Source organism: Bemisia tabaci, chromosome 6 (genome assembly GCF_918797505.1).
Source record: "Bemisia tabaci chromosome 6, PGI_BMITA_v3".
Lineage (NCBI taxonomy): Eukaryota > Metazoa > Arthropoda > Insecta > Hemiptera > Aleyrodidae > Bemisia > Bemisia tabaci.
In genome coordinates, this window is record NC_092798.1 from 37,838,573 (window position 1) to 37,848,108 (window position 9,536).

The 9,536-nt window shown below is 36.7% G+C and overlaps 1 protein-coding gene across 1 annotated transcript; it reads right to left on the reverse strand.

Moving 5' to 3' along the window:
• Positions 1–9: 9 nt before the first annotated feature.
• Positions 10–9,477, reverse strand: mRpL37 (mitochondrial ribosomal protein L37). Its single transcript, XM_019051404.2, has 7 exons — positions 9,288–9,477; positions 7,707–7,908; positions 6,317–6,547; positions 3,304–3,423; positions 2,015–2,298; positions 1,291–1,463; positions 10–356 (listed from the first exon to the last, which is right to left on the reverse strand). The coding sequence occupies exons 2-7, from the start codon at positions 7,892–7,894 to the stop codon at positions 93–95; spliced, it is 1,260 nt and encodes a 419-aa protein (XP_018906949.2). The 5' UTR covers positions 7,895–7,908; positions 9,288–9,477; the 3' UTR covers positions 10–92.
• Positions 9,478–9,536: the final 59 nt, after the last annotated feature.

Genomic DNA, 9,536 nt, shown 5'->3' on the forward strand with positions numbered 1-9,536 from the left:
TCTCTTAGCTACAAAAAATCATAACTTTATTTGGAGGTGGAAAATTTGACAAAAATGCTTAGAACAATTAACAATAACACAAATATTTACAATCACTGTTGAGTCGTACCGTTAGAATAAAAAGCGAGGAATTTTTCAAAAACTTCTGGGTTGTAGTCATCCAGGACAGGAATCGAATCTACGAAGTCACCCTGAGAGTATAATTTAATCATAGGATCAGACCACCAGACGTTCCGTACATCATGCTCACTGTTGATATTCAAAGTATTCAATTGGAAAACATTGAAGTGAAAATTGACCGAGTCTGTATGGATGGATTGAATAACAATCGGCTCTGGTAGATCTTCCACATCATTCTGAAAAGAGGCGATGAAACTTGTATAATGAGTAAAGAAATCATTTGATCAACTATTATACGTTTTAGAGGGCTTTTAAATCAGTGTTAGAAACTCTCAGGTGCATTGGCGCCTGAGAATTCGGTCATGGTGCCTGAAACATGAAGGCTCTGCGCCAACATGGCCCCTAAAAATTGCCCCCTCCCCTTTAAAAATCCTAATTTTTCTGTTTATTGATTTTTTGACATTTCCCTCAACTGGTTTTGTAACTAAAACATCTTGCGTCTAACTTTTCACTGAATGCGCCGTGATATTTAGACAAAAAGTCAAACTTGATGCTCCACACGGCTCCTGAAACTCAAAGGTGAGTTTCGAACACTATTTTGAACACAATTCAATATACGGAGGGGGTGATTAAACAGCATTCAACGCAACAGTTCAAATGAAATGGGATGTACAAAATTATGAAAAATCGAGTATTGTTTCGGAGGAAAGAGATTTTCAGGCCACAGGCAGTCAAAAACTGATGAGAATTGAAGGAGGGGGCTGGCTCTGCTGAAAATGATGAAATTTAAAGACTGAGCTCTTTTATAAAAAGGGAAAAGTTGTTCAGAGGAAGAAAAATTATACATACATATGTAATTAGATAATGCAGACCAAGCTTGACAGGTGCTCCAAATCGGATTTGGGAAAAAATCAATTGAAAGTAAAATAGGCAGTTGTAAAATTTCTCCTGACGAAAATTCAAAGCAGAGATAAACTACAGTTTTTGAATTTGGAAAAGTCCTTACACTTATGGGGAAAAAACTTCTAATCTCTTTTCGTTGGCTTAATCTTGATGAGTCTTGGCGCGTTTCTGATAAACTCAATCCATACTAGAGCACCCTTCGGCACAGTTTGAAATAGAAAAAAGGAGTGGACCATTACTCATAAAATAGGGTGAGTTAGAACTTACCCCATAAATATATCGAGCTTGGGCAGCTGCTATTGCAAACGACTTGACCAGCGACCTGCTCAAGAATTGTGAATCAGTGACAGGTTCATCATACAGATTTTTCACCTCTGTGTCAGCGTTAAAATGCAGGAAGGCTGTATGAATGAACAGTTTACCAGCGGAGGGCTTCAATGCTGAGAGAGGGGAAAAAATTTTAAATAAACGAAATGTAACAAACACTGAGGAAAAGTTTGCAGTTCTGGAAAATAATAAATACATAAACCTCTTTCCACCTTGTAAGTAATAGGCACCTGCCTTGTCAAGATACAATTTCTGACAATACATGCTTTTTGCGCTTTCCTTTCACGGTTCCTTTTTGGGAAATGCCTACGCTGTCCAAAAACTACTGGCAGTAGCTCTGTTTTGAGAAAACTACACTAGCTATTAAAAAGCAGTTTGAAGGTGGGAAAGAATTATGGTCATTTTCAGACTCAGCGGTAATAATTACTTACATTGGACTCTACTACCAAACCCAGCATTTTCTTTGGTATAAACCTGTGTTAACTTTCGGAGCAAAAGGGTTACTATGCTTTCTCCCTCGTGCCTCAATTTGGAATGAGAGTTGAGTTGTAATTCTTTAGCTTTGAATTAGCTTTAGATATTTGATAATGGCATATTAAATAAATAGTGAAGGTCGTAGAGAATTTTTTATTAAATGTTATAGTCTTGGGCTTAGAAAACTTACGGAATTTGTCTGTCATTTCGTAGTGATTAGATTCTTCAAGTGAAATGTGAGGCTTTAATGGAAACAAGTTAGGTAAGTCAAGACCTCTTGGCACATCAACAAGCTTGGGTAGTGCAGATTCCGCCATCAATAACATCTCAGCCGTGATCTCAAATTGGATATTTAAGCCATCCGCTTTGATCGGAACAGAGATCGCAGCATCACGGACGACATGCCTGTTATTCATAATTTCTCCACCGAAAATATTTTCGGTCAATTGTAGGAGACGATTGAACATCAAGAGACTGGAAAAAATTGAATCGATAAAAAATAAGGTATCCAAAACAAAGAAATCTCTGACCCCTGAGGAGCAACTTCTTACGAATGTAAAAATCAAGTTCCAAAATGAAAGCGAGTAAGGGATGGAAGAAAAGGAAAAAGTTAAAAATTGAAAATCAATTTTTAATAACAACAGAATAAAACTAGTCCCGAGCTTTATTCTGCTACATCTGAGTTTTGTTTCAACAAATAAGGCAAGATGCTGAAAAGTTTCTCATCATCTTCCGGGATTGCCAACATTTTCACCAAGATAACATAAAATAACCAACTTTTATTGTTTTTTCATCTTTGGCATTTGGCCATTATATATAATTTAACTTAATTGAATATTAACTTTAACTTAATTAAATATTAACTTTGACTTAATGAAATATTAACTTTGACTTAATTAAATATTAACTTTAACTTAATTAACTCTGGAAAAAGTTGCTTTCTTGGAAAACTGAGAGGTAAACAGGAAAAACTAAGGTCATTTCCGGACTCATCAGTTAAAAAGACATCAGCAAAATTGAATCTCGTAGATACGAAAAATTTTACCCACATTCTGCAGGGGATAACAGTCGAAAAAACACCAAAAATGCCCAAAACTTGTCATTTTTCCGAGTAAAATCGGCTTTTCCGGAAAATTGGAGGGTGATAGAAAAAAAGGGAGGTCATATTCGGATTCAGCGCCTCAAAATGCATAAAAATCACCTAATGTCGTCCAGGGGACATTTTTTTATTTTGGTTTGTTGTATAGTATTATGAGGCATATATCGAAAGATGGACATTAGCGGTTAGCACATGATTCAGACCACGGCCTCCTCTGAAAAAGGCTTCAAACCTAAGGAACAAACATTTTCACCACATTAATGAGCATGTCTGACCTCTGAGAGTATTTTAACCCAAAAATCTCAAAATTGGAAAAAATGGACATTAGCAGTTTTTGCATGAGCCGATTCAATTATAATGAAGCTTTTAGAGGAACTTACTTTTTACGCTTGTCCCCAACTCCATATCTACGAGCAAAAACGTAAGCAGGTCGCTTAGGATCAATCAGCCTTGGTAATTTATCTTGCTTCAAATCAAATGCAACGGAAGATAAAATCAACCTGGAAAATTAATTTTGAAAGGAGGAAATTAAAACTTCGAAATAATTCACAGACTCAAAAGCTGATATCGTTTTCAATACTTGAAGTAGTTATTGCTGTGAAAAATTCAGCATGTTCAGAATTATCAAAGGAAAAACTTGCCAAAAGGAAGAAGTTAGTTGAGTTGGCTGAAAATTACAGTGAAACGGTAGAGCTGTTATCTCAACCTTTTCATTTCATTTTGATGGGAAAATTTGAAGTTTTTTCTTTTCTCTTCTTGGTTTTTTCTGTAAATCTGACTTTTTGTTGAATTAGAATTTTGAAATTTTGTTGACTTTAGTTCTAAAATCGTATTCTTCACTCCTCCAAGTCTGCACTCTCATTTTGATTGAAGTATAGAGACCTGAGGAAGACGCCTTTCTTTATCATGCTACAGCATGATAAAGAAAATAAATCGAGACATCTAAAAAACACAGAATTTGCAATTTAATAGTAGTCAAACTAGAAGGTTTTATATACAAAACTGTCAAAAAAATCGCTGGCAAAAATTAAAGATGTATCCAAAAGAACACAAAAATGTCCAAATTCAGGGCTGATTAGGAAACTCCAAGTCTCTTGGATGCCTTTTTTTTGGTAAAACTATTAGTTATTTTTAAATCTTTTCTCTAAATTATTTCTCCTCTATGTGGGACAATTTGTCTATATAACTGCGTTTAGCAGAAATGAAGCAAATCTTATTTTCACATAAATAAAGTTACAATTGATTTGCAGCTTAAACAGTCCATATATTGCGTTCTCTTTCTAAAGCACCAAGGCCCACTACAATAAATAAAAATAAAAAATAAAAAAAAACCCCTACTTCCTCATTTATGGATTTGTGACTGTTTTTTGTACATTGCATTATAAACAAAATGAAACCTTTCAATACCTTTTCCTATTTTAAATATTTTTTTACTGACTTAAACATCCAGCAAACCTGGTTCTTTTCTACTAATACAGCCCATTAGGACTACATTTTGCAATTGGGACTTGCTAACTCCAATTTCTGGCTCACAAGGGGAACTTCCCAAGCTGCCGCCTCCGATCGGGCTGAAAAAATTCATACGAACTCTTTGGATGAATTTATTTGACCCGTATTTTTTTGTTTTTTCCAACGCCCCCTAGAGACCCCCCAAAAAAATTCCGGAAAGTCTTGCTTTGAGCGCTCGAGTGTATATACGTAGTATAGCATCAATATCTTATCAGTCGGCGGTGGCTCTGCGGTAGCGCGCTTGCCCGGTGTTACAGCAGTCCCGGGTTCGAATCCCGGGCGCCGCGCCTACTTTTTACGACCGAATTTTATATCCTCACACATTTTCACATCGAATCCCATTTAATACAGTGGAACACAAAACATCAATTAATTTACAACCATCATCAAACACAAATTGATCTACGATCAATAACTTCTTCAATTTGAAGTATAGATTTTTTTTGGGAGGGGGGGGGGGATACGCGCGCGATTATCTCGCCAATCACTGTACTTTTACATTAGCCGACGACCCGCTCCGCCCCCTCACATCAACATATTTCTCCCGATCACCCGTATGCGTCATGATTTTGTGCGATAATGACGGAAAAATCATGACGCATACGGGTGATCGGGAGAAATATGTTGATGTGAGGGGGCGGAGCGGGTCGTCGGCTAATGTAAAAGTACAGTGATTGGCGAGATAATCGCGCGCGTATCCCCCCCCCCCTCCCAAAAAAATCTATACTTCAAATTGAAGAAGTTATTGATCGTAGATCAATTTGTGTTTGATGATGGTTGTAAATTAATTGATGTTTTAAGTTCCACTGTATTAAATGGGATTCGATGTGAAAATGTGTGAGGATATAAAATTCGGTCGTAAAAAGTAGGCGCGGCGCCCGGGATTCGAACCCGGGACTGCTGTAACACCGGGCAAGCGCGCTACCGCAGAGCCACCGCCGACTGATAAGATATTGATGCTATACTACGTATATACACTCGAGCGCTCAAAGCAAGACTTTCCGGAATTTTTTTGGGGGGTTTCTAGGGGGCGTTGGAAAAAACAAAAAAATACGGGTCAAATAAATTCATCCAAAGAGTTCGTATGAATTTTTTCAGCCCGATCGGAGGCGGCAGCTTGGGAAGTTCCCCTTGTCAGTTTAGAAACAACGTGAGTACCATTAGTTTTCCTATGGACTTAAACGTTTTTAAGGATGAGCCAGAATTTGTAGTTCCTCCTTACAAATCTAGTTCATTCGATTATAGATGATTTGAACATCTTCAACAAGGATCAGCATGTGTATATTTCATGCGATATCAATAGAACCTTTTCTTGCCGATTAATACTTGCTCTTCTACTATTTGACTACCACCAGTGAGAAATTTTTATCAAAATTTCAACATATTGTGGGCCAGAAAAAAAAAAAAAAAAAAGGAAAAATGTCTACCTTTCACTTGGTAAAATTTTCTTCTGTTTTATTTTCTTGATAACAAACTGAACAACACTAGACCATAAAATTTGTTGAATGAATTTTTTCATACCACTCAGGGAGGGTTGTGAAGAAGATCAAAAAGCCAATGTAATTTAGTTTTCTAAAGTGGAAATCTCATACAAGGTGATCTGAGGGTTCCGCACCACCCCTATAATATCTAGGGCTCTTGCCTCTTTTTAAAAAGATCCCTTCAAAATTTTGGGAGGTGGGGGGTCGTAAAAGTGGTTTGCTTTGACTTTAGAGTGCTTACAAAATTTCAGGTATCTATCGTAATCTGTTCGAGAGATACAACTGCAATGAAGCCTTGCTGTGGTTAAGGACTTTGTGATCATTTGATCTGTACATCATTTGATCATTTGACCTTAGTAGATCATTGACCTTAGTATGTACTTTAATCAAGCAACAGACATACCGTTCGACAAATGTATGCTGGTCTGGATGCGAAGGCGTCTTTCCTATTCGGTTCTCAATCTCTGCTGGCAAACCTGCCTTCACTTCAACTGTCTTGGTAAGTAATTTAGCCTGCTCAACACCTTCTACCAGTACGTTGTGATCCTTGAATGTATACAGGGGCTCTTCATGGTAAAGAGGGTGGTTTTCATCTAAGGGGAGCACCTTTCCAAGCGTTCCATAGGGGGCAAAACTACCCAAAAACAAAAAAACAAGCGTTAGCTTAAATATATTATAAAGGTTGTAGGAGAACTACTTATGCTAAGGGCTGTAGCAATTGAAAAACTTTACATCACTTACGGATTAGATTTCTGCACTGAGGTCGGTCCCCAGGAAAGAAAAGCTGAGCAACTCAAAATTGATTTATTCATACAATCGAATTTCTGGGGGTTTATTAAATAATTTTGCACAAAAAAGGGATATACATTTTAAATTGAAGCAAGCTAAACAGAGTGGACCAGCACTATTTTACCACTTTTTTACGCACAGTTCAAACTACATTTCTTAACGTTTTTCCTTGTTGAAAATTGAATGGAGTGAAGAGAGATTGAAGTTAACGGTATAACCACACTTTCAGGAAAAATTAATGGGACGGTTTTGTTCACCATAATCAAGGCTCATAAATGCCAGATGAAAATGTAATGTTTTCCAATCTCTGGCCACAAGAATTAAGCCATTTGCAACTTATTTTCTGTTATATTTACTTTATATGGTGCTCAAAACAGGAAACTCAAATTTTGCTGAGAATGCTGAGTGTAGCTGAATAATTGACCCAGCTGGGCATGAACTCTTCCTTTAATTTTCCGCCAGGATTTTAGGTTCTTTTGTATGAATAATCACAGATCGACAGCAAGACTTGTTAAAATTAACAGATATGATTTAAAATATAAAATGCCTTCAACGGAAACTCACATGTTTGGTCAACCAATAACCTGTTTTACTAGTCAATACTATTAGTCATTACTTATTTATTTTAATTTTTCTGAAATTTGAATTTTTCTTGGTTCTATATTTTTCTCTCTCTTACTTTCTTTACTTTTCATTTTTATCTTTTTTATAGTCTTACTCCCTTTTGTCTTTAGTTATCATTTTTTGTGCTAAATCTAATCTGTCTTGTTCTATTTTGTAAAACTGGACCAACCATACAAGTAAACACTTATGGCTGGTCAGCAGTAAATTTCTATGCTTTATTAAATGTACACTTTGAAAATAAAATTATCCATCTGTCTACATAAAATTTCTGAAGTTCTTTTAAATCAGGAATAGACTTCAGTCAATAAGCTTGTCTTTCTCTGATTTGAGTTTTTTTTTCTTTCTTTCTCTGCGTTCAAGAGTTGAAATTCCATACTTACTCTGCGTCTGTCCATTGCTTGCTATGTGGTTCTTTGATAACATCTAGTGCATTTTCTACAGGAATATTATGCCTTGCTAAGACTTTGAAGTCATAAGTTCTTGTTGGGGTTCGTCGTCCTTGAACACGCCAGTGGCGTTGAAACCAACGTAAAGTATGCTGTGCATGTCTGATCTCTGATAATTTCATTTCTGAGCCGAATGCTAGAATCAAAAAAATTTAAAAATTTCCAATGATGAGGCTCATATCATTCTTCATTAAATAAAAAAAATAATGTTAAAATGGATCCGCTCAATTGATAAAAATGCTTTTCCAGTAATTAGTCATAAAATATTCTACTGAACAGGGGTGCAAATCGTTCTTAAATGCTTAGACGCAGTTGCAATTTCAACTGACGATATGCCGTCAAAAGTGTGAGGGCTGAGTTTTTTTCTTGTGCTTTTTGTTGGTGGTTTTTTGTCTCCTGATCAGAGCTTTGTGTTGACCCAGTGGCGTGCGGTGCGTTTAGTGGCAGGGCAAGCTCTAGCGTCAACAGTTGACCTCACTAAAAAACCGTGCAGAGAATTATTGAACTTCTTGTTTCTGAAAATTTTAGAGGCCTCTTTGAAAATGCAGAGGCCTAGAAAAATTCGCATCCTTGCTGCAGAGTAACAAAAATGTTCACTAAACACTGATCAGATGACAGTAAAAGCCAAAAATGCCTCAAAAAAAGGCTGATTAGAGCAGAGAGAATCCGTCGGATTCCATTTCAGTCAAAGCTGTCCAAATCAAAACTGTCCAGAAAAATAAACTTGCCAAGGGAAAAATACTTCACCAGAACTGGGTTTCACAAAAAACTGCTCTTACTTAGATGCGCAGTGCTTTTAAAGCTATTCCAAAAAGATTAGCACACTGAAAAAATTAATTTATGGCAAAACACACTGAAATTTATCTTGGAACCGATTTTACTCAAATGGATTTTCGTTATTTTGTAAGAAAGTTTGCGCTGAAATAAACAAAAAGTGCTGATTCCTCACAGATGAGTTTAATTTGGAAATTTTTGATACGTCCACCAAGTTCTATTGCCTATCTGAGTATAACCATGATGAGAAAATGCTTAATTTCATTACCCTGTAAAATTCAGGAGTCGACGGCAAAATTAAAAGATTCCTAGACTCTTAGAGTCTTCACCAAATAAGTGTACGCACTTCTAGACTGCGAGACAAGACCGTCTGACATCATCTACACGTAAAGTAAATGCAAGAAGCAAGATGGCTGATCTTCTATCGCAGTCCACAAATGGGGAAACTTATTTGGGCGTGGACTATAGGAAGTGCAGACAGGATTGATTGGATACCAGCTGCTTTTCTGCCGATCTATCACAGTGTGTAGCCGTACTTGGCGTGGACTCTACTAACAGCGAGGTACACTATCATCTTTGGCTCTCACAAGCCTTGCGCTGGTTGACTTTGTATCTCCACTTCCCATTATCCCCCTGAACTTGTTTGAAAAACTTTGGAAGATAAAAGAAATACTATTTATGTGTCATGGTTTTATCAAAGTTTAATGCGCAGGAAGTAAGAGTAAACAACCGTGTACTTACAAGATTAAGGGGTGCGTTGATCAACTGTTTTAAAAATGATGAAGATATTTAACTTAAAGGGACAAACTTTGTAAACGTAAACCCTTTCATGACTGAATCCAACCGATCAAAGTGCAGATAGTTGTTGATTTTAAAGGGGAAAAACAAATTTTCCGGTCGAATAATGTGAAAGAGTTAGGCTGATTGCAGGCAATACAATAATAGAGAACATAACCTAATTGAAACATGCAATGCCCATCGTTGAGTGCT